The 24,999-nt window shown below is 38.0% G+C and overlaps 1 protein-coding gene and 2 long non-coding RNA genes across 3 annotated transcripts in view; all 3 read left to right on the top strand.

Moving 5' to 3' along the window:
• Positions 1-24,999, top strand: part of LOC306867820 — a 307,945-nt gene that overhangs the window by 72,094 nt on the left and 210,852 nt on the right. The window lies entirely within an intron of this gene.
• LOC306867817 (uncharacterized protein) lies at positions 7,930-9,303 on the top strand. Its single transcript, XM_079413713.1, has 4 exons — positions 7,930-8,253; positions 8,377-8,667; positions 8,741-8,897; positions 9,001-9,303. Exons 1-3 carry the CDS (start codon positions 8,046-8,048, stop codon positions 8,890-8,892), a joined length of 651 nt encoding a protein of 216 aa, XP_079269839.1. The 5' UTR covers positions 7,930-8,045; the 3' UTR covers positions 8,893-8,897; positions 9,001-9,303.
• On the top strand, positions 15,281-20,070 carry LOC306867818. The gene is made up of 3 exons (XR_013784061.1): positions 15,281-15,704; positions 15,922-16,097; positions 18,648-20,070. It is a non-coding gene; the product is annotated as an uncharacterized lncRNA (long non-coding RNA).

Below are 24,999 nucleotides of genomic sequence, written 5' to 3' on the forward strand. Positions count from 1 at the left end.
CAGAGACATTTCAGTCTTGTCAAAGGAACTTGTTTTGGTCATGGCTGTGTCCCATGAATGAAATGGCTGTAGATTCACTACATGAAAGACGCCAGCATCTCCCCCAGTGTCAACATATGAAAGTCTGTAATTGACACTTGACAGTTTTTTTGAGATGACAAATGGCCCAGCATATACTGGAGCCAGCTTGGCCGTAAAGTTCGCATCAGCAACAGATTTGGGGTGGGTCTTGACCCTGACCAAGTCACCCACAGCATAAGAGGCTGTGCAACGCTTCTGGTCATAATAATATTTCCTTTTTGTATGACTCGCCTCCAGAGTGGCTCTGGCATGATCGTGAGCAACCTGCAGGGAAGCTCTCAAACTCTCAGGGTATAGTATGTCAGGATCGTCTACTCCCGTAGCATTTGGTTGTGTTATCAAATCAAGAGGCGTCTCCAACTCACGGCCATATAACAACATTGCTGGAGAGTGACCAGTGCTCTCATGGGGTGCAGTACGAAGAGCGAAACAGATTTGTGGAAGATATTTGTCCCACGAAGTGTGCTTGTCCCCCACATATGCACGGATGACAGTCTTCAATGTGCGGTTCACTCTCTCGGTTGCGTTAGTTTGTGGATGGTACGCCGTTGTCAACCGGTGTTCAGTACCAAGGGCAGCGATCACGTGTTCGAAGAGCTTGCTTACAAATGGCGTGCCCCGATCCGAAATGAGATAAGTGGGTGTGCCATGGCGGGCAAAGATCTCACTAAGAAATTTACTTGCTGCAACCTGAGCCGTCGCTGACCGCACTGCACTCACTTCCACCCACTTAGAGAAGTAGTCAACAAAGACAATCAAATATTCATTTCCATTCTGAGTACGAGGAAGCGGACCCACAAAGTCCACTCCTGTGTATTCCCAAGGCTTTAGTGGTTTGATCGGAACCATCAGGCCTGCCGGTTTTCTTTGACTCGGTTTAGTTAACTGGCACACAGGGCATGAGATAACGTATCTTTTTGCGTCCGCTGCCATTTTTGGCCAAAAGAACCTCTGCCTCAGCCTGGCCAGAGTTTTTGTCACACCGAGATGGCCAGCAGTAGGATGGTCATGATAGTATTTGAGCACAGTGGGTCGAAGAACTGTTGGGACCAATAGCTTAAGCTGCTTCATAGGATGCAGACCACAGGTTACTTTGGGGTCCTGAAAATAAAGCAGACCGTCTTGAACAACATGTTCCTCATTCGTGCCGCCTTCTTCAAGATTTCGGATGAGATTTCCGACCACTGGGTCATCTTTCTGCAACTGACTCAATTGCTCTCTGTCAGTGATCATGACCGAGGAGAGACTGCGCAGATCCAAACCACCTATGATTGCATGCACCGGAAGAATGTCAATGGGGCCAGCACTATGCGGCAGTGGGTTGCGTGACAGAGCATCTGGAACCTTATTCTGAATACCTGGCTTGTGGACGATGCTAAAATCAAAATCCTGTAGGCGCAAGGACCACCTCGCCAGCCGTCCAGAAGGGTTGGGACGATTCATCAACCACCTCAGGCTGTTGTGGTCTGTATAAATGGTTACATGAAGGCCCTCAACGTAAGGCCTAAAATGTTCCAGAGCCCAAATCACTCCCAAACACTCCTTCTCGGGTGTCGAGTACGGCCTTTCAGCTTTGTGCAAAGTTCTACTCGCGAAAGCCACAGCTACATCTCGCCCCGAGTCATCCCTCTGCATCAGGGCTGCACCAAGGCCCAAGTCACATGCGTCAGTGTGGATGAAGAATGGACGTGTGAAATCTGGGAGGCACAGAATGGGTTCAGATGCGAGGCAGTTTTTCAAGTAATCCATTGAAGCCTGACAACTGTCATCCCAGTTGAATGGGGTTTCCTTTCTGGTGAGTTTAAAAAGTGGCTCGGCTGTCCGTGCATAATTTGGAATGAATCGTCTGTAATAGCCTGTGAGGCCGAGGAATCCCCTCACTTGTTTCACATCCGTTGGCGTTTTGAACTCAGTGACTGCCTCCACCTTTCTCGGGTCAGGAGAAATACCTTCAGGTGTGACCCTGTATCCTAGGAAGGTAAGTTCACTCAAGCAGAACTGACATTTGTTCAGTTTGAGCGTGAGACCAGCTGACTCAAGTCTGGAAAGAACTTCTCGAAGGTCTACTAAGTGCTGCTCAAAGGTTGGAGAAGCGATGACGATATCATCTAAGTACACTGCACAGCACTTATAAATCAACCCAGCAAGGACATTGTTCATTACTCTTTGAAATGTGGCTGGGGCATTACTAAGCCCAAAAGGGAGAACTTTGAATTGAAACAGGCCGCAGTGCGATACGAAAGCGGTCTTTGGTCTCGACTGCTTCTCCACTGACACTTGCCAATACCCTCGAGCCAAATCAAGAGTGGTAAGAAATTTTCCACGAGCCAAAAAATCCAATGATTCGTCGACTCTGGGGAGTGGGTAAGAATCCTTTAGCGTAAGGTGATTCAAGCCTCTGTAGTCGACGCAAAACCTGTGGTCTCCACACGGCTTTTTGACAATCACCACAGGCGCAGCCCATGGACTAGAAGAAGGTTCGATTATGTTTTCCTCTAGCATCATCTGAATCTGGTCCTCGATAATCTGTTTTTTTGCTGGTGACGTTCTGTATGGCGGGAGGTGAACAGGTTTTGCATCCCTGGTGTCGATTACATGCTCTGCTAATGAGGTGTGACCCAGGTGTCCATCAAACAAGCTAAAGAAGTCCTTAAGAAGGTCCAACAATTTCCCTTTTTGTTCCCTCTCTAGACAAGCCATCTCCATCTTCTCATCCAAGGCAGACTGGCTGACATTCAAGAACATTAAGCTCCCAATCTCAGGTGCCTCTACCCATTCACTCAAAATCTCCTGAGGAGTAGATTCACCCAGGGTCACTGTTCTTGATGGGATATGAATGCTAACTGATGCACGCAGCATAAAATCCATTCCCAAGATGAGTGGAGAAGAAAGATCAGGGATAATGACAAATCGATGGTAGAAACTTTGTCCTTGGAGGCCAATATTTAACCAGACGATTCCAGTAGGACTGCAAGATGCACTATTAGCAAGCTGAATTGGGGGTAAAGTCCAAGGCTGAACCTTCTGAGAACGTTGTAAGACATCAAAAATCATGTTTGTACGAACAGCCGAAAGTGAGGCACCTGTGTCCAGAGCTGCATCCACCGCTTTGTTACAGAGGTTGACTTTAATGATAAATGGTGTATTCCAAAATGAAGGAGAAGTACGGTCCTCCACATGACCAAGTACAAGCGCTTCAGGTGGGGACATAAGACATGGTTGAGGCACACTTATCTTCTGGAGGGAGGATTGCCTCTGTGAAACGTCCTCCCCCCCCTGAAGTTTACCTTCTGCCGAACCGAGCTTTGGTTTTTCTCCCCTCTGTCCATGTATGCTGCGGCTTCCATATCCTCATTAGTTTTTTGTGACTCATTAGAAACTTGACCACTCTGGTTTTCAGTGGCCGGAAAAGATTCAGCATGTACCCCGTTGCAGTTCGGACAGTTCCTAGATGTGAAGCCGGGTGTGGAGCATTTGAAACAGTAAGTTTCTCGTGCATGTTTGCTTTTCTGTACCACTTGGTCATTACGACTGTCAGGGCCAAGAGCAGAGTGCAGCTCGTGGGCACACATCAAAAGGTCTATTACTGAGGTAATTTGCTTGCCATATAGTGCAACTCTGTAGCGCTCCAGTGCATGCTTGCAGATAAGATCAATTTGTTCCCGCTCTGGTGGTGGAGACTTGAGCTTCTTGAATTCAGATAGCAAGTGTGCTACAAATGTTGGAAATGGTTCCCCCGGGGCTTGTACCCGGTCAAGAATACCTCTCCAGACACGCTCTTGGTTATCTGATGGAAGAAACACAGTCTTAAACAGTGTGCAGAACTGTGTCCAAGTTGTGACATGTGAACTCAGGACTGTAAACCACTTCCTGGGTTCTTTAGCTAAGAAGCGTGGTAATTCGAGCAAAGTTTGAGCATCACTCAGACCCAAGGAAGTTCTATAAGCATCAACAAGCAGAAGCCAGTCATCGGGCTGAACTTTTCCATCATTCATAAATACTGGAGGCTCCAGTCTCGATTGATGTAGTACTGAAGCTAGAGTTCTGGTTGCGTTGTTCAATTCCAGAGAGCTTTGAGCCAGGCCTACTATATTCTCCGTCCTGGTGTGTGTCTCAGCCTGAAAGGATTGAGGTCCTGGTATTTGAACAGCTGGCATCTGGACATGAGGGGTAGAAGCAGCAACAGGTCTAACCTGTGGAAGTAACTGATATGCAGTAGGCATGTGCAAGTTTTGTGTGCAGCGGTCAATAATACCTCTTTGTAAGTCGAGAGACTCATTCAGGCATCTCCGCAGCATGGCCACTTCATCTTTCAGTGATTCGACCTGCGTCTCCAGACAATCAGCCGATACTGGCGCTCTTTGTCTGGGTGGATACTCAAAGTGTGGAGAATGGTCAGTTAAATCAGTCATGTCATCAATACGTCTCCTCATTGTAATGAAATCAACTACTTCAAAACAACATGAAATTCAAAACAATTACTTAGAGCAATATCATTCAAATCAGTTACACTTGAATTAATTTCCTGCACTGGAATATTAGAGTAACAAATTAAATACAAACTCTTGGAAAACGTTTGGAAGAAACTGACAATATATGAAAAATATGAAAAACATCAGAAATGTTCTGAAGAGATGACAACAGTTCAGTATCACCACACTTCAAACACAGAGTCCTTAAATGTCTACCTTGTCTGCTATGGCTTTTTCTTTTTGCTTATTGTTATGATTTCTTTGATGAACAAACTCAGTCCACACAGCCGGGAACGTTGAAGAGTTCAAATTATAACACGATGACTCAAAGTGCAGTTCAATTCCAGGATAAATCAGAGGCAAAACGCTTTCAGTTCAAAATCAATCAATTTAGAACATACAGTTGAATCCCCGCGAACGGCTGTAGAAAACTACGCTGAAGTCACGGCAAGTGCAGTCAAAGTTTACAAACAGTCAAGGTTCCGATTACCATAACGTACCATAGTGCGAGCTGTACAGTAATTTCCATGAAGATCGTTCCCGTGTCCACAGAAATCCGCGTGAAGATAAATTCCTCGCATCTGTAACACAAAATGTCCGCCGCGTCGTCGGGCTGTTCACGCTCACACGCGTTGAAATCGGCCTAGTGCAAATTCACACAAGTCGGACGGAAATTCACGGCAGTCTCGGCGTGGTCCTTCACAAAACGGCTCTGCATCCGTGTAAACCACACCATAAATCCAAGGCCAGAGATAAAATGTTCGGGCGCCACTTGTAACGCGCTGAGTTAGGTTGAATGTAAAGGATAGCTCGCCTAACTCAAGTTGCAGAAAATCAGTCGAAGCTCACACGGGTCGCATTCCACATCTTGAGCTTTATTCCTCTGACAACAGCGTCACTTATTTGAAGGAAAACTTAAAATGAGCAACAGAAATGAAAATAAGACCATCGGACCCGCACACATGCGGTTCTCGTGGCACATGCGTCTGCAGACTACTCACAGAATGACGCTCAGCTCTTAAAGGAGCCACACCTTATTTCACTCGTTACAGTTTCCAACTTAACTGATGGTTAAAAAAATGGTCAAATTATCTTCTTTTGAGTGTTTTTTCAACTTTTTTTTTACTGTTATGTACGTAGCGAACTGTGAATTGTGTAAATCCACCATAACATTGATGCAGACACTTATTTTTCCAGAAGAAAAGACTAAGGGAACCTCAAATGGAGTTTCAAATGAGTTATTTTGCTCAGATTTGCCAAAATACCAACGTCTACAACTATCAAAAGCCAGAGATCTCATTATAAACAAAATCAAATTTTCCCAAGACCAAATCTCATAATTAATCAAATGCAAATTTCTCCAAACTAACAATCACATGCATGTTTTCAATCACTTTTACTCAAGAATTTAGTTGTAACAACACATGCAAACATTATAATGGTTATTTACTGTTTTTTGAGTCCAAATGACCCCTCCGATGTTTTATCTGTGCAGAAGTGTGGTTTGATCTGTTGGGTGGATAAACAGCCGCTGCTGGATGTATCTGGGCACAGTGTGTCAGTAGTTCAGTATGATAAACTATAGTGTGCATGCACAAATAAAACTGCACGCCTTCACTGCATGATTTAGGAATGACCTCGATATTCAAGATTAGCAAGAGTGCTGTTTTTCACAATTATCACCAGGGTTGTAAATGTTATTTTGATTTCTTACAACAATTCAACAAACAAGAAGTTAATTGAGTTACATTTTAGACATTATATTGTTTGTTTTTGTTCTATTTCATAACAAATATTGTTCCAAACAAATCCACAGAAGAACCGCTGATGCCTCTTGTAGAGAATTGGAAGGAATATTATGCTGGTTAGGGTATTGCTAACGGGATGGTACGTCCATTAAAACTCATTCAGTCATCAAACTCATGTTTGGAGTAGACATTTCCATGGTAACAAGTGCTGGTAACCCATAAGCAAATATAAACAATTAGTATTTACAAACACATTAGCACAAATCATACATGAAGTCTAAATCAACTTCAACAAATCCAATAAAGATCAAAGGCTAAATACTTCAATATAAACACATCACATTACACATCAATCAAAGGATCTTACGCTGTCAACAACACAATTCAGAGAAGACCACTGTTTGACTGGAGGAATTGTTATTATGGATTACAGACTTGTATTTTATTTAAACACATCTTAATAATGGATTTGTTTCTTTCAAACATGCAGGTTTTGTCTTCTCCAGATGTTAACTGATGGACTGGAGTGGTGTGGATTATTGTGATGTATTTATCAGCTGTTTGGACTCTCATTCTGACGGCACCCATTCACTGCAGAGCATCCATGAGTAAGTTATGAATGCTAAATTTCTTCTGTTCCTTTAAGATGCAGCTTCTGTGTTTCCTCTGCAGTGCAAAGATGGATTTTGTTGATACTGATTTCATTTGGTTGGTAACAGTCCCTTAGTGTCTTGTTATTCTAAATGAATTTATAGATTAAATCTAAGAATTTAGCATAAAATATGATGAATATATAATGGATATCTAATCCAACACATTTCACTGTTTTGCTATTTGCTATTTAGTTTTCATACAGGGCCAGAATTTGTTATCGAGTGTAAGATCAGCAAAATCTTGTTCATTTTCATGACTTCCTCTGATAAATCAAACTGTGATGCAGCTCGAATCCTGTTGAGAGAGGACATAAATATCAGTTCTTGGAGTGTTTTCAGACATTTTAAGCATCGTGAACCAATTAAGAAAATGCTTCTTAAATTAGTTTTGTTCTGGTTGTGTTTGTGGCGTCTGGTTGGTGAGTTTTACTTCACATTTAAATGATTAAAAGTATTTGAGTGAAGCTTCATCAAACTGATATCAACTGATTTTGACCTGTGACAAACTCTGTTCTTCAGGAGTGTTTGGTAGTGATATCAGATGGGTGTCATTGCTAGCGATAGAAGGAGAATCTGTCACTCTAAACACTGATATTACTAAAATAAATCAGGTTGGCAGGATTCAGTGGAGGTTCAGGGATTCTAAGGATAATAAGATCGTTGATACCAATGTAACGACCGGCAGCATGACTGTATATGATGATGTTCTTGATGGGAGATTCAGAAACAGACTGAAGCTGGACAAACAGACTGGATCTCTGACCATCACAAACATCACAACTCAACATGCTGGAGATTACACAGGCCTAATAAGCAACCATCAAATGGCAATAACATTCAGCCTCACTGTCTATGGTGAGTTACATTTATTGAACCTGCTTACATTTTAGAGTGAAATTTATGTCAAGCTAAGAACTTTTGTAAACAAAGTTATTTAAAAGTCTTAATCTGTGACAAACCCTGTTTCAGAGAGTGATTGTGATGCAGAAGAAATATCAGTATCAATATCAGAGGGAGATTCTGTTACTCTAAACCCGGATCATACTGAAATCAGTGAAAATGACACACGGTGGTGGTCATATGAAATTGAAATGGATTTTCCTATAATCAATCAAGCTTTTCCAGCAAACACAGTCATCTCTAATGGTGTGTTTGAGATATCCAGAAACAGACTGAAGCTGGACAATCAAACTGGATCTCTGACCATCACAAACACCACAACTAAAGGTGCTGGAATTTATAAAACAAAGATATCTTTAGGAAAACAGTCATCAAAAGCATTCAGGGTTTCTGTCTGTGGTGAGTAGAGCTCATTTGTCCTGTCCTTTAAATATAGTCATTGTACAGTTTGAGATTACAGACTGTTGAACACACTGAAGCGAAAATAAGATAGTTGTTGATTAGATTTGGTCATGTTTCCAGCTCATCTGCCGGTTCCTGTCATCAGCAGTAACTCTTCAAACTGCTCTTCATCATCATCATCATCTTGTTCATTGGTGTGTTCAGTGTTGAATGTGGGTCATGTGACTCTCTCCTGGTACAAAGGAAACAGTTTATTGTCCAGCATCAGTGTGTCTGATCTCAGCATCAGTCTCTCTCTACCTCTGGAGGTGGAATATCAGGATAAAAACACCTACAGCTGTGTGCTCAACAATCCCATCAGCAACCAGACGAGACATCTGGACATCAGTCAACTCGGTCACACGTGTTCAGGTACATCAGCGCTGATATTAGAGCTGATATTAGTGTTTATTGACTGAGCTGATCTCATGTGTTTATTCCTCAGACTCTGTCCACTGTTGTGGTTCTACTAAAGCTGTGATCCGATTGGTCCTCTCTGCTCTGGTGGGCGTGGCTACTGTTGTTATTCTGGTTTATGACATCAGATCCAGAAGAGCTGAACAGGATCGAGCACATATTCACACATCAGGTCCATAATTATGGTAATTTCTCATATAACTGTTTTGTTTTTAATATAATTTATTAAACTTCATTAATTTCTAATGGATTTAAATATTAATATGTTGGTGTTTGTTTCTTTTATAGGTGGCTCATTTCCTCCCTAGAAGATGATTTGAGAACAAACCATAACATATTCTCACATTAATGCTCAAAATGCGAGTGTTTGTCATGAAAAATGCTTAAAATGACCAAATATTGCTTTGCTTAAAATAGATTATGTAAAATAGCATGCTTTTATTTGAGTGATTTTTTCAATCTAATCTCATCCAGTTTGAAAGGCTTTTTTAAGGATTGATATTTTCTTCAGATAAGACAAACTGATCACACTTGACTGCTGTGTATTTACCATATGTATTTGCATTAATCAATAAAGTTCTCATTTTCTCCATGTTTTACTAAATTTATTATGCCAAGCGGCTATGTGTATAACTAGCTATGTGTATATTTTAATATTTTAAGTTCAGCCACATTCAGAATAAAGCTTTACATTATTTTAGACGTTTATTATTATAAATTATTATTAGTCCATTTTTATATCGCTAAAAACTTTTTATTATTATTTTTTGTGAACAATTATTTTTTATTTTATTTAAAGGCAAACTTAAACACACGAAAAAATAAATAAATAACATACAGTGATACAAAAACTACACATCAAAAAGTTATTCTTATTATTTAATTTTAATAAATTGTTATTTTTTCACATCTGCCAGAATTTCTGGAGCACATAGACAGCTAAAAATACTATTTTTTTTATTAATGTACTGAATGATGCACATTAATGTAATGAAAGAAGCGAATTAATGATACACGGATTAGGCTTCTCATATCTTTTTATGAAAATGATTTTAGCTGGAAGCAACGGTTTGAAGTTAAAAACATCTGAATGATGGTTTCTTACAAACATATAGCTTTCGGCTGTTCCTTTAAGAAGCAGCTTCTGTGTTTCCTCTGCTGTGCAAAGATGGATTTTGTTGATACTGATTTCATTTGATTGGCAACAGTCATGTAGTTATTCTAAATGAATTTATTGATTGAAGGTAAGAAATTGACTGCTATTAGTCTTCATACAGGGCCGGAATTCATTTGAAAATGTAAGATCAGCAAAAGCTTGTTGATTTTTATGATATTAAAGTAGTGGGTGTGGGAGCGGAAACTGTGGTCACCGCCAGATAAATATTAAAGTTCATTTGTGTTTCAGAGTGTTTTCTGACATTTTAAGCATCACTGTTGTGGGCTTTGTAGTGAACTGATGAAGAAAATGCTTGTTTGTTTGTTTTTTGCATTGGAACAACACAAAAAAACTAAGAATTCCACACAGAACTCAAAAAATGCACTGGACAAAATTATTGGCACCCTTAACTTGGTAAATATTTGGTAGCACCCCCTTTGGAAAAAATAACAAATCAATCGCTTCCTGTAACCATTAATGAGTTTCTTACCACTCTTCTTTTGCAAACTGCTCCAGGTCATTCAGATTTGAAGGATGCCTTCTCCCAACTGCTGTTTTGAGATCTCTCCACAGGTGTTTTATGGGATTCAGATCTGGTTTCGGGTCATTGTCCTGCTGGAAGACCCATTACCTCTGGTGGAGACGCAGCTTTCTGACACTGGCCACTACGTTGCGCCCCACAATTCTTTGGTAATTATCAGATTTCATGATACTGTTCACACAGTCAAGACATCCAATGCCAGCAAAGCAACCCCAAAACATCTTTGAACCTCCACCATGTTTGATTCTAGGGTCTGTGTTCTTTTCTTTGAGGGCCTCATTTCTTTTTCTGTAAACAGTGCCATGATGTCCTTTACCAAAACGCTCTACTTTTGTCTCATCTGTCCACAGTACGTTCTCCCAGAAGGATTGTGGTTTAGTCATATAAGTTTTGGCAAACTCCAGTCTTGCTTTATGCCTTTGTGTCAGCAGTGGTGAACAATCCTTCGTTGTAATTTTTCATTAATTTTGCTCTTCCGTCCACGTCCAGGGAGGTTAGCTACAGTGCCATGGGCTGTAAACCTCTTGATGATATTGCACACAGTGCACACAGGAACATTAAGATCTCTGGAGATGGACTTGTAGCCTTGAGATTGTCCATGTTTTTCCACAGTTTTTTCTCCTAAATCCACAGACAACTCTTTACACTTCTTTCTGTTCTCCATGCTCAGTGTGACACACAACACAAAGGTTGAGTCAGCTTTTCTCCATTTGAACTGGTTCCAAGTGTGATTACTATATTACCCACACCTGTTACCTGGCACATGTGTGTCTAAACACAAATTACAGGAGCATCACATGCTTGAAAAGCAATTATTTCTTACAATTTTGACAAGGTGCCAATAATTTTCAAATTTGATCAAATTTGACTTTTCTTCAGTGTTTTGTGTGTGTGTGTGTGTGTGTGTGTGTTGTTGCAGTGCAAACAAAATCAATAAACACGTGAATACCAAAACATTTGCAATTGGAACCATTTTCTGAGAGAAGTGTTGCATTTTCTGACAGAATTGCAAGGGTGCAACGACCAGAAGTGTTTAAGTTAGAATCCACTCAAACCGCTGAGTTTTTGTCCACTGCTGAGGTCTGTAAGCTCGTGAATGCTCTCATTATATCAAAGTGTAGATAGGATGTAAATGACGAGATTCATTGTGCAGCGCAGACAGCTTCATTGATTAACAGAACGCCGTGAGATCGTGACAGCATTTACTGATTAGAGGGAGCGCTCTTTGCACACTTTCTAGTTTGTATAACCCTGTCTCACTATCTCAGAACCGAGATATTCACCTCAGAGGAGTATTGTTTCATATCTCGATTTTATTTGTCTTGATGTTTCATAATTCATGAGATTTCTGCTTAATAATAGATTAAATTTTCTAACCCTACCATATGCCTTCAGAACACTCGGAATATGCAACGTGCGATAATTTTTATGTCATTTGAATCATTTTTACTAAAAGATTGAATAATTACTCAGTTATTACTTCAGTTTTAATATTGAGTATTGTAGCCTTGTTTGTCTTATTGCGAAGACATTTGTTCTGACATTATATACAGATATAAAATAAAGTCAAATTTCCTGTCCACATATTTACTTATTTGGTCAATAGTCTTGTAAAAAGTGAAATAAATAGCTGCTTAGTATCGCAAAATAATATCTGCATCCGGGTTTCGATCGGCTAAAGGGCTTTATGCATTCCTCTTTTTCAAAACTATTGAAATGTAAAGAAATCTCAACAAGAGCCATAACTGGTCAAATTTAGAGCATTTTGCAAACAATCTGACAAAAGTTAAAAATTAATCTGTAATGTGATAGTGATTTAATCTTTAAATTTAATAAATTGCCATTTTGAAATGATAAATTGAAATGTTATTAAAGCATATTTAATTCGATCTATTTTAAACCTATGACAAATAAATCCGCTGTAGCCGATATTTAACGTTATCGACTGAGCTGAACTCATGTTTTTATTCCTCAGACTCTGTCTGCTGTTGTGATTCTGCTGAAGCTGATTGGTCGTCACTGCTCTGGTGGGCGTGGCTGCCGCTGCCGCTGCTGTTGTTGTGCTTGTCAATGGTGCAAAAATGGGTTATGCAGTATAAAGCAGTACATAGGGGTGCCACACATAGGGGGGCACCACTTTCACATTCTGTGAAAATTTCTTCTTTAATAAAACTATAAATAATCAAAAGCTTAGTTGTTGAAAATAATGTAATGAAACGTTTTTATTTAAAGGCTTTTAAAGAATTTATTATAAACTGAGTACATGTCAACCGTTCACCCTTCGACACATTACTGTCACAGACACGTGACCAAAATGAATAGAGGAGAGAAACGTTCGGGGGGAAAGAAAAACAATGCATTAAAATGAGGACAGCAATGTCCTAACTAGTGAACTAACAGAAATGGGTAAGTTTAGCCTATTAGTATTTTTTTCATTGTAAGCCATGAAGAGGGCAAAATGATGAACGTTATATCCCTTCATTTCTGTGTACTCAAAAAATATAAAAGTCACGTTTGTGAACGGATTAGGGTTTGATTTACATTTGAGAGGAACTGAGAAGATTGTTAACAATACAAGCTAGCCACTTTTCGCCTTTTTCAAAACTCTTGCTACTTCATATTTCAGTACAAAACAATGCTGAATTTTAACAAAACCAAAAAAAATATATATATTGTATATGTTTTAAATGTTATAATAGCGATTTTGTAATGTCTTAAAATATGTGCAAACATAAATGTTAAATAAAAAATATTTTTAAATAAAGAAATATATTTTATACGATATTTAAATTCAATAAAATAAGCACAATAAACGCATATATGCTTCTAAAAGCAAAACGTGTAAAGTGCTATATTACGGAATGGAAATGGTAAATGAGACCATGATCCTCTGCTGCCATCTTCTTGTCATAGTGGGAATATCATGACGTTTATTTTAATAGTACTTGTTTTTCTACCAGGTGTTAGAAATTTGCCACTTTAGCATGCCAAATTTTCCATGAATTGTCTCTATAAGTAAAAATGAAAAAAATGCAAATGTTCTTTAAAGCGAATTTTACATACAGTGTTCTTATTTAATATAAAAATGTACACATATATGAATAACTTAGAGGTAAATGAATAATGAATTGCTTGCAGAGTTTTCTGCGGGGGTTAGCGGCTAGAATACAGGGGGCGCCAGCTGATAAACATCAGCTAACACTTTTATGCACACACTCATATCAGCAGATCTGTTCCTTGAACATAAAGCTTTTAGAGAAACTCTGAAATGAGAAACAATTTAGATACTTACAACAAGCGAGCTGAAGAGAGTTACAGGAGAGACCAGATGAGCGAATGGAACGTAGCCATTGTACGTAAGAGTGGGCGTGGCCATATGTAACGCTTGTTCTTCCGGACCGGTTAGTCGTACAGAAATAGGTAACTAACGTTACATTTGTTTGATGGTAGTGTTTATTATGATCACGATACGCTTTCGGAACGCGTACTATTTTACGCTCGTGAACCAGATGTATCGCTGAAACTGACTGTTCGCAAAACGATATTCACAACTAGCTTCTCGTTAAATCACTCCGTACGGGAAAACGGTTTAGAAGTAACGGTGAGAGCAATATTGTTAACTATATTAGCTGTCATTAATTTATACTTGACATGAACATATTGTCCGCGACAATTTATAGCGATGTTATCGATATTTTAAGAACAGATAGCAGTTGCGATCTACACGGCCTGTTATAGATATCAATGGGCTTGGGACTGAAATATGCTAAATAATAAGAGTTTATTCAAGAGAACATGATCCAGAATCCTGCAGTATGAAACCTCAGATACTGAAAGACAAAGAGGTTGGTGTTTATTCTTGATTCTTCATTGAAAAGAAACTAAGGTTACAACATACATTATCAAATAATATATGGACAGATGCATGACAAAATGACCTTACAGCAGTTATGCTACATGAATTAATGTTTGGAACAATAGAGGTGATGTAAAATTTGATATTTGTGACCCTGGACCACAAAACCAGTCATAAGTAGCACATTATAGCAATCACCAACAATACATACAAGTCAAAATTATAGATTTCTCTTTTATGCTAAATCATTAGGATATTAAGTAAAGATCATGTTCCATGAAGATATTTTGTAAATTTCCTAACATAAATGTATCAAAACTTAAATTTTTGATTAGTAATAGGGGTGTTATGCCATTTTCTATTAAAGCATTTATTGATTTTGAATAATGTCTTCTGAAAGTTTGATGAATAGAAAGATTAGTAATGGTTTTACTGGTTATAATGGGACTTGTATTGGTTTTAATGGAAACCGTAATGGATCCTGTGGCTGTGGGTCTCTACTGCAGGTCACCTTCTACTGGTGGCTTGTTAAAACCATTAAATCCTAATGGAATATGTCCCAAAATGGGTGTTTCTGTGATGGTTTCTATTGTTTGTTTGTTTTCAGCAGGGTTATGACTTTTTTGGTTATTACTAATATGTGCATCTCTTATAATCTTGCAACAATCTTCTTATTAGCTGCAGTTTCTTTCCTCTTTATTCCGTTTTCTGACAAAAAAGAAAAAAAGGCACCCAGTATTTTAATGTTTTGCTGACACCTAGAACATGAAGAAGTATTCAAAAGCAGAAAGTTGGTGAGAGTGGAGGAGAATCTTAGCTGTTCCCAAAAGTAAAACCTTTAAACAAGCTTCACGTGTCTTTTATTTCAAATCAATACACAATAGATTTCAGGTACACTTTTCTGGCACCAATGCGTTTTATCAAGTTCCCTGCATCTCCTTGCGTTATATTTTATAATCCAGTAGGTGGCGGAACATACCTTCCACTGTTTTGTGTCCCGCCATGAAACGTAGAAGAAGATGTAAGTTTCATTTTGATATTCTTGGTGTAAAATTGCAGTGTAAACAAAGATGCTGTCAGCGAAATGTTTATATTATTTATATCATTATAAAAAGGTTAGGATACCAAGATTTTATATATGGAAATCATAGAACATATTTATTTTAATGTTTCATACTCACAAACGGTTATTTCTTATATGTTGGCGGCAATTAATAAAATAGTACATTTGAATTGCAAAATGAATGGAAATAAATAACATTTACAACGATTCCAAGAGTCTCATAGTGAGAGCTAGCACAAATATAGATGATTTTTAAATGATTATCATAAGATGTTTTGTTGAGGTAATTTTCAGTTTCGCGCTCTTTATTTGAAAACGGCAGTTAAGGTCGATCAGTTAACGGTCGAGTAACGGTTGCTATCAGTTTCCCGAAGTGGTAAGTGAAACTTGCTTTATTTTGAGTAGGACATAACTGAAGGTAAAGATAACAGCAGTTTGATAGATGAGTTCATTTATTCGTTCTATATTACCTAATCCATGTTAATTAGGGTGCAGATACATCGAAGAATGTGTAAGAATTTATGATAGATATTTAGATCATATACAAATTAGATAATGTGAGAATGTATTGTAATTGGTTTGTTTTTTGGCAGTGATAACAATTCCATCTTCAGTGACGTTCCTCTAACAATTCACCAATAAATGCTGGAACATTGAAGACGAGCATCCAGTCCCCCAGGAAGAAGTGAAATCTGCAAAGACCGAGTTTATTAAAGGACAGAGAGAGATCCAGAACCCTGCAGAATGAAACACACTGAAGAACAAACAGGTTTGTGTTTATTCTTGATCCTTCATCAATGAAGCTGGAGAACATTCAAGCTGCATGCAGTCCTTTGGACTTTAGTAGGTGTAGTTTGAAGAATCAAAAGAGCTTTGCAATAAACCAGCAAATAATACCAAATTTGGAAGTTAGAAAACCATAGTGGCTGTGAGAATTTTGTCAATCTAAAGCAAAGCTCTTATAACGATTTAGGTTACACTTTATTTCGATAGTCCACTTTAGACATTCTACTAACTATAAGTAACTTTGTAACTATATGTCAACGACATGTCAACTAATTCTCATTAATTTGCAACTACATGTCTACTAACTCTCAGTAGGGTAGGTGTAGGGTTAGTCGAGTAAGTTGACATATACTTGGAAGATATTAAGCAGACAGTCTACTAATACTCTAATGACTGCTAGTTGACATGTAGTTGCAAAGTTACTTACTGTTAGTAGAATGTCTAAAGTGGACTATCGAAATAAAGTGTTACCATGATTTAATATCCTATGTTTATGTAGACCTGATGGAAGTGAAAGAGGAAACTCAAGAACTGCTTGAGGAGAAACATAATTTCATACCCGGAGAAAAATCATTGAGTTGTTCACTGACTGATAATAATAAAAAATCCCCAAAACGAGAAAGAGCCAAAAAAGTTTTCATCTGCCCTCAATGTGCAAAGAGTTTCACGCAAAAAATCTGCCTTGAGCGCCACATGCTAATTCACACCGGCGAGAAACCCTTCACTTGCTCTCAGTGTGGGAAGAGTTTCAGGTGTAAAAGGAACCTCGTGGATCACATAAGAGTTCATACCGGAGAGAAACCGTTCATGTGCGACCATTGCACATACAAAACAGGCCTGAACAGGCACATAAGTATTCATACCGGAGAGAAACCGTTCATGTGTCCTCAATGCGGAAGAGGTTTTGCACTCTCAGGAGCCATTAGGAGACACATTAAAATCCACAGCGGAGTAAAGCCGCACACATGCGATCACTGCAGAAAGAGTTTCACTTATAAAGAAAACCTTTAAGAGAGAGACCGTACAATTGCGTCCAGTGTGGAAAGAGCTTCACACATATTAGCAGTCTTAAAGAACATCTTCACACTCACTCTGCTGTCAGGCCGTATAACTGCGACCAATGCAGTAAAATGTTTCTTTCATCATCCATACTAAAGAGACACTTGCAAGTTCACATGCAAGGAGAAGCCATACTTGTGTTCTCTGTGTGGAAAGAGTTTCGCACGACTGGATGGTTTTAAAGAGCATCAGAAGATACACACCGGTGTGTTTTGAGTGCGGGAATGGGTTTATATCAGCCACGCATTTGAAACTGCACCAGAGGATTCACATTGGAGAGAAACCATACAAGTGTTCGCACTGCAACAAGCGGTTCTCTCGCTCAGGAACCCTGAAAGCACATGAGAGGATTCACACCGGAGAGAAACCATATCACTACACTGCGTGTGGGAAGAGTTTCAACCAATCAAATCAGCTGCTGACTCATAAGAAGAAACATCACTCTGTGTTGTCGCAATAAGCTTTTTATCTACAGAAACCAGGACTTTCTTAGAGATGTGTGTGTGTAAAAAACAAAAGTTTGGGCTCAGTCATTTTTTCCTTGAAAGAAAGTGATATTGAGCAGTAAATCAGAATGATTTCTGAAGGATCATGTGACAATGAAGACTGAAGTAATGATGCTGAATATTCAGCTTTGATCAGTAATAAATCACATTTTACAATATATTCCACAGCTATTTTAAATTGTAATAAATTTTCAAAATATAATAGTTTTTACTGTAATTTTCTCAAATAAATGCTACCTTTGTAAGCAGAAGAAACTTCCTTTAAAACCATTAAACAATCTTAATTATTCCAGACTTTTAAATGGTAGTGTTAATATTTTAAATACCTTACAAACAGGTACATACATGCCTCATTACAAATGTTTTGCACATTAACAAATAAAAAGTAAAAAAAAATCTGTTGTTTTACTTTACATGATCATACAAATAGCTGAATACTGCTCACTTTACAGAATTAATCATGGGGTTATAAATACACTCACCTAAAGGATTATTAGGAACACCTGTTCAATTTCGCATTAATGCAATTATCTAATCAACCAATCACATGGCAGTTGCTTCAATGCATTTAGGGGTGTGGTCCTGGTCAAGACAATCTCCTGAACTCCAAACTGAATGTAAGAATGGGAAAGAAAGGTGATTTAAGCAATTTTGAGCGTGGCATGGTTGTTGGTGCCAGACGGGTCTGAGTATTTCACAATCTGCTCAGTTACTGGGATTTTCACGCACAACCATTTCTAGGGTTTACAAAGAATGGTGTGAAAAGGGAAAAACATCCAGTATGCGGCAGTCCTGTGGGCGAAAATGCCTTGTTGATGCTAGAGGTCAGAGGAGAATGGCCTAGATTATTAGATCTTATTTTGTAAAAATGTGTCCAAATGATCATAATTTGGTGTAACCGTTGTCTATTTTCACTTCACATTTTTAATTATTTATTTATATTGTAACCCTTTTAACTTTAATTTCAGATCTAATGGAGGAGAAACAACATCATGTCAAAGCTGGAGAAAAAACTCACTCACAGACTGAAAGGGTTTCTTTACTGAAAAGAAGAGACAAGAAAAGTTTCACCTGCACTCAGTGTGGAAAGAGTCTGACAAGCAAACAGCATCTCAAACATCACATGAGGATCCACACTGGAGAGAAACCATTCACATGTGATCAGTGTGATCAGGAAGAGATTCACACAATCAGCAAACCTTAAGAGACACATGAACATCCACACTGGAGAGAAACTGCATGAATGTGATCAATGTGGAAAAACATTTTTGAGAGCTTCAAACCTGAAGAAGCACATGACAGTTCATTCAAAGGAGAAACCACATTCATGTTCTTTGTGTGGAAAGAGTTTTTCACATCTGCAGAGTTTAAAAGTACATCAGAAGATACACACTGGTGTGAGAGAATATATGTGCTTTGAGTGTGAGAAGACTTTTATTACAGATAAAGATTTGAAACAGCACCAGAGGATCCACACTGGAGAGAAACCTTACATGTGTTCACACTGCGACAAGAGATTCAGTCAGTTAGGACATCTGAAAACACATGAGAGGATCCACACTGGAGAGAAACCGTATCACTGCACTGCATGCGGGAAGAGTTTCACTGATTCATCTTCTCTACGCAGTCATAAAATATACAATCACAATAAGTAGTTTATCTTCAGGTCCACTGCTATCAAGTGCTACACCGCATCTCTTCCATATTAATCTGTCATAAGAAACATCATCTAAATGTCACAGTGAATAAAGTTCATCTTCAAGACCAGCAGATTCTGTGAGATTCAGATCAACTCAAAGATAGAGTTCCTCCCCAAAGAATAATATCTAACGTTTTATTCTTGTATATAACTTTACTTTATGATATAAATTATATTATTATGCTTTATTACGAGTTTAATTTTATGGCTTGTTTAATGAGTGTTTATAGTCTGAGGCTCATTTCATATCAATAGATCCTGTTTTCACCTTATTAATTATGCTGATTCTTCAGATCCGTTAATTGCCACATTAAGCTCATTTTATTGTTGTCAACAGACTTAAGATAGACATCAGCTATTGTGACATTACAAGATATCGATAAGTATCACAATGGCATTTATTTAATGAATCTGTGATAAACTATGTTAAAACTAAAACATACAAAAACAAATTGTTCAGTTAAACTCAACTGGCGGTCTATGTGTGCCTTGCAAATTTGTAAAATAATATTTCTATGTTTATTCTTTCTTTTTTTCCCCTTACATTGTTTATATTGTGTAATTGTAATTGTGTGCCCCCCCACCCCTGTATCTTTTTATGCCTTTAAATAAATAAGAGGTCGTGTAAAAGTAAGAATTTAAATTTATAGATGAAATTCTTAGAAAATAAAAATAGATATAAGTTGTGAATTAGTATATGCAAAATTTACTTTCATCTGAAAAGAGGACTTTGGAGCACTGAGCAACAGTCCAGTTCTTTTTCTCCACAGCCCAGGTAAGACGCTTCTGACGTTGTCTCTGGTTCAGAAGTGGCTTGGTAGTCCTTTTCCTGAAGACGTCTGAGCGTGGAGACTCTTGATGCACTGACTCCAGCTTCAGTCCACTCCTTCTGAAGCTCTCACAAGTGTTCCTCATGCATGAATGAATTATATTTTTGCAATTTTACACATAATAATCCAAGATGATCACATTACACAAAACTGAAATTGCACGTCAAAATAACACATTGTCAATATTTTTTGAGACCCCCCAAAATTTCACAAATCACATTTCCAGGGGAGCCCATGTCTTATTAAGGGAAGCCGAGCTCCCCCGTAGTTCACACCCTGGTTGTATCCCTCTATCTCCTCATCTCCTCCTCTATTTCTGTTTATCTCCCTCTTTTTCAGTGATTGGCAACAGGCGGCCCGCGGGCCAAAACTGGCCCGCCAGCAATAATATCTGGCCCGCGCCCGCAGCCAGATTATTTTGATAGCAGCTGGTTCTGAAATAGATCTGTCATGACAGCAACAGTGGCTCTCAATCAGAGTATGTGAGTGGAGCACGAGTGGAGCGGTATGATTTTAAATGGAGCGAGGAGCGGATTTTTAAAAAAGTCGGAGCATCATGGTTTTCACTCGCTCCAAGAGCGCTCCATCACGAGTAGCCTACAATTCATGCCAACGACCCATAATATAGCTGCATATTTAGCAAGAATTCACGTTAAACATAAGTCGCTAGCTTGATAGAGAAGGATCACTCAAATCAGAAAGATTGTGACGGCTATGATAGTTCTCAAGGAATTTGTTTGTTCCTTCTACATAGGCTACTGAATATTTTCAGCTGAAAGCATGATTTAAACAAGTATAATACAACATTCACACGCAATCGCTCTCTCAACAATGCATTAAAACAAATGCAATCTTACAGTGCTACTTCATCTGTATCCGATTTTCAAAAGAGCAGAAATCTGTAAGAAATACATCGATCCTTAGGTAAAATAACTGTCGAAAACATACTGTTATTTTCATTACAAACTAAATTTGCACCGCAAAAACCTTTTATTACTGACAACCATTATTAGCTTTTCATTTGGTGGGAAAAAAGTTTGCACACTAGTGTTCCAATAAGCCACTTTGAAGCTCTCCTGTTACTTTATTTTATTTTTTAATATACGTTATGAACAGAACTGTGGTATTTCAAACATGCTGAAATACTTTAGATGAGGAGCGGTGTTTCTGATATCAGTGAGCGAGGAGTGGAGCGGAGCGGGAAATGGTGAATCCGGAGCGGAGTGATTATTAAATGCTCGGAGCGCGGAGGGGAAATTGTTGGCGCTCCACTCCGCTCACATGCTGCCGGACACTGCCACACAAATGTGGCGTTTGTTAATGACTGTCCTACTACAGGATTTAACACAGAGTAACGGCTCCTACCAGTTACAAAAGACACTGTAACAGTCTGCCAGGCAATTCTAGTTGCATTTTTTTATCAATTAATTTTCTTAAATTATCCTTTGACTATGCTCTGGCCCGCCATCTAGCGGGAAATTTTTATTTTTTTTGGCCCGATGCCAAACTTACTTGCCGACCCCTGCAATAGGACTTGAGGCCACAAAAGTAACGTTGTAACAAGTTATTTTATGGATAGTGAGTGTAATATTGTTACACAAATCTTATAGTATAGATACATATGAATGAACTTTCATCACTGAAAACATTAAAATATTGTTTTGTGGTGCTCTTTATGTTTAAAGAAGGTTTTATGATTTGTCAATTTCTGGACATACCAAAAAATATGTTGGTGATCTAATTACATTATTGCTATGAAATGTAGTTTAGCAATTCACACAATAGACACCTGTTGTGATATTACAGGATATAGTTAAGTATCATAACGGCATTTATTTCATTAATCTGTGATTATCCATGTTTCATATAAAACAAAACTAAAACAATAAACAAAAGCAAGTTGTTAAGTTAAACTCGATTGATAGGTTCTTTGTACATTGTTTATATTTGGTATTTTTTTATTGTACTTAATTTTTGCTTTAAGTTTTTTTTTTGTCTATATGTTATTATAATTAAATAATAAAACAGAGAATTTGTGAATTTGTATGAAACACTTTGCAGTTTTTTATCTTCCAGGACACTTTACTAGGTAGATGTAGATAGCTGAACATAAGTGCATGTGGTTAAAACGTGTGAATTAGTATAAAAACATAAAAGTAACTGATTTTGTCTTGGTTTTGGCAGATCTGCTCCTTTAGTGAAGCTCCTGCCAGTGCAGTTCACCAATAAATGCTGGAATATTCCAATGAAGACAAGCATCAAACCATCAGGAAGAATGCTTTAAAAGAAAAGGTTAGCACACGTAACAACCTCGACAGCTGATCTGAATTAATGTAGCCTGTTTGTCATGTGACAACACTGTAGCATACTACTCTACTATTAATTGTGTTCATGATTTTAACGCTTAATTGTTTTACTTAATTAATTAGTTTAATTAAGACGTTAAATTGACAGCCCAATTGCTTATTCAATTTCAGACCTGATGGAGGAGAAACATCATCGTGTCAAAATTGTAGAAAAAACTTGGTCACAGACTGAAAGTATTTCTTTACTGAAAAGAAGAGACAAGAAAAGTTTCACCTGCACTCAGTGTGGAATAATATCTCTTCTGTATAAACCTAAAGTAATTTGAGCGACTGGTCCTGGCCGACCTGAAGGACATCACTGGACCCTTGCTGGATTCTCTTCAGTTTGCCTACAGAGCAAACAGGTCTAGCTGTCAATATGGGACTGCATTACATCCTGCAACACCTTGACAAACCTGGGACTTACGCAAGGATCTTATTTGTGGACTTCAGCTCGGCCTTCAATACCATCATGCCTGACCTTCTCTCAGACAAACTCACACAGCTCTCTGTGCCCTCCTCCATCTGTCAGTGGATCACCAGCTTCCTAGACAGATAGCAGCTATCATATTGACTCTATTGTGAAAAAGACCCAGCAGAGGCTGTATTTCCTTCGCCAGCTGAGGAAGTTCAACCTGCCACAGGACTTACTGAAACAATTCTACTCTGCCATCATCGAGTCTGTCCTGTGTTCATCAGCTCAGCTACCAAAACAGACATCAGCAGACTACAACGGACAGTCAGGAATGCTGAGAGGATTATCGGTGCCTCTCTACCCAGCCTCCAAGATCTTTATATCTCCAGAGTGAGGAAAAAGGCTAAGAAAGTCACTCTGGACCCTCACACCCAGCTCACTCTCTCTTTGTACTGTTGCCCTCTGGTCGACACTACAGATATTTGTATTTTTATTACTGTTGTTATTTATAATTTATTGTCTATTCTCTTCATTATTAGTGTTTTTATTACCTTAATTATATGTTGTCTTACTGTCTTATGTATGTTACTTACATTTCACTGCTGGTTATACTCTGTATAATTGTGTATGTGACAAATAAAATACTTCTGTACTGGAAGCTCCTAACACCAAGACAAATTCCTTGTGTGTGTAAACTATTGTGAAATATTTTTACTCTTTAAAATAACTGCTTTCTATTTAAATATATATTAAAATGTAATTTAATTATTTCAAAGCTGAATTTTTAGCACCTTTACTCCAGTCACATGATCCTTCAGAAATCGTTCTAAAATTCTGATTTGCTGCTCAAAACACCTTTATTATTATTATTATTATTATTATTATTATGTCAAAAACATAATAGATAAGAGTCGAATTTTTTCAGGTTTCTTTGATGAATAGAAAGGTCAGACGAACAGCATTTATCTGAAATATAAATCTTTTGTAAAATTATAAATGTCTTTATCATCACTTTTGATTAATTTAAAGCATCCTTGCTAAATAAAATGATCAATTTCTATAATTTATTTTTCCCAAAAATTATACTAACTCCAAGCTTTTGAATGGTTATATAGTGTATACTGTTACAAAAGCTTTTTATTTCAGATAAATGCTGATCTTTGGATCTTTCTATTCATTAAAAGAATCCTGAAATTTTTTTTTACTTGTGTTTTAAAAATATTGTTAATAATAATTAAAAAAAAAAGTCTACCTAGGGGTGGGATGGGTTGGGGTGTGTTTAAAATTTGTACAGTTGCTTATTGTTTTGTACTACTGTTCCAAAAAATAAAACTCAAACAATTGTTATGAAAAAAAAAATATATATATATATATATTGTTATTAATAATAATAAATTCTTGAGCAGCAAATCAGCATATTAGAATGATTTCTGAAGGATTATGTATGCTGAAAATTCAACGTTGATCACAGCAATAAATTACATTTAATATATTCAAAGCAGTTATCCAGCACATTACCTATTTCTTTAGACCCATTTGAAACCCCAGTAGGAAAACTATGCTTTTTGTTACATCCTTCATCACGTAACTGTAAGATTACAACACTTTTTCAAAAGCAGCTTGTAACAACTCCGTATGTGGTGTCTTATTGGGAGATTGTGGTTGATCATATTGACTGGAACAAAGTATGGATACTGCCTTAGAAATATATAATAACTAACAAGTTTAGAGAAATCTCATTCAAATCGTTACACAGATTTGACCCAGCTAAAGTGTTTTTGAAAAGGTTTAAATCAGATATAGATACAAGCTGTGACTTGCTGCAGTTGGAATTGAACTGCTGGTTCGTCTGGTCAGAGGAAAACTGGACTCCCGACTGAGTTTCTCACAAGGTTTTTTTCTCCATTCTGTCACCGATGGAGTTTTGGTTCCTTGCTGCTGTCGCCTCTGGCTTGCTTAGTTGGGGACACATCATTTCCAGTGATATCATTGACTTGATTGCACAGACACTATTTAAACTGAACTGAGCTG

The sequence above is a fragment of the Barbus barbus genome (assembly GCF_936440315.1).
Source record: "Barbus barbus genome assembly, chromosome: 49".
NCBI lineage: Eukaryota > Metazoa > Chordata > Actinopteri > Cypriniformes > Cyprinidae > Barbus > Barbus barbus.

What these genes read in the sequence shown, in the direction of transcription:
- LOC306867817 (XM_079413713.1), top strand. Translation starts at nt 8,046, where the DNA reads ATGGATTTTCCTATAATCAATCAAGCTTTTCCAGCAAACACAGTCATC. An exon ending in ATTCAGGGTTTCTGTCTGTG is followed by an intron (nt 8,254 to 8,376) that starts GTGAGTAGAGCT and finishes TCATGTTTCCAG; the next exon opens with CTCATCTGCCGGTTCCTGTC. An exon ending in ACTCGGTCACACGTGTTCAG is followed by an intron (nt 8,668 to 8,740) that starts GTACATCAGCGC and finishes TTTATTCCTCAG; the next exon opens with ACTCTGTCCACTGTTGTGGT.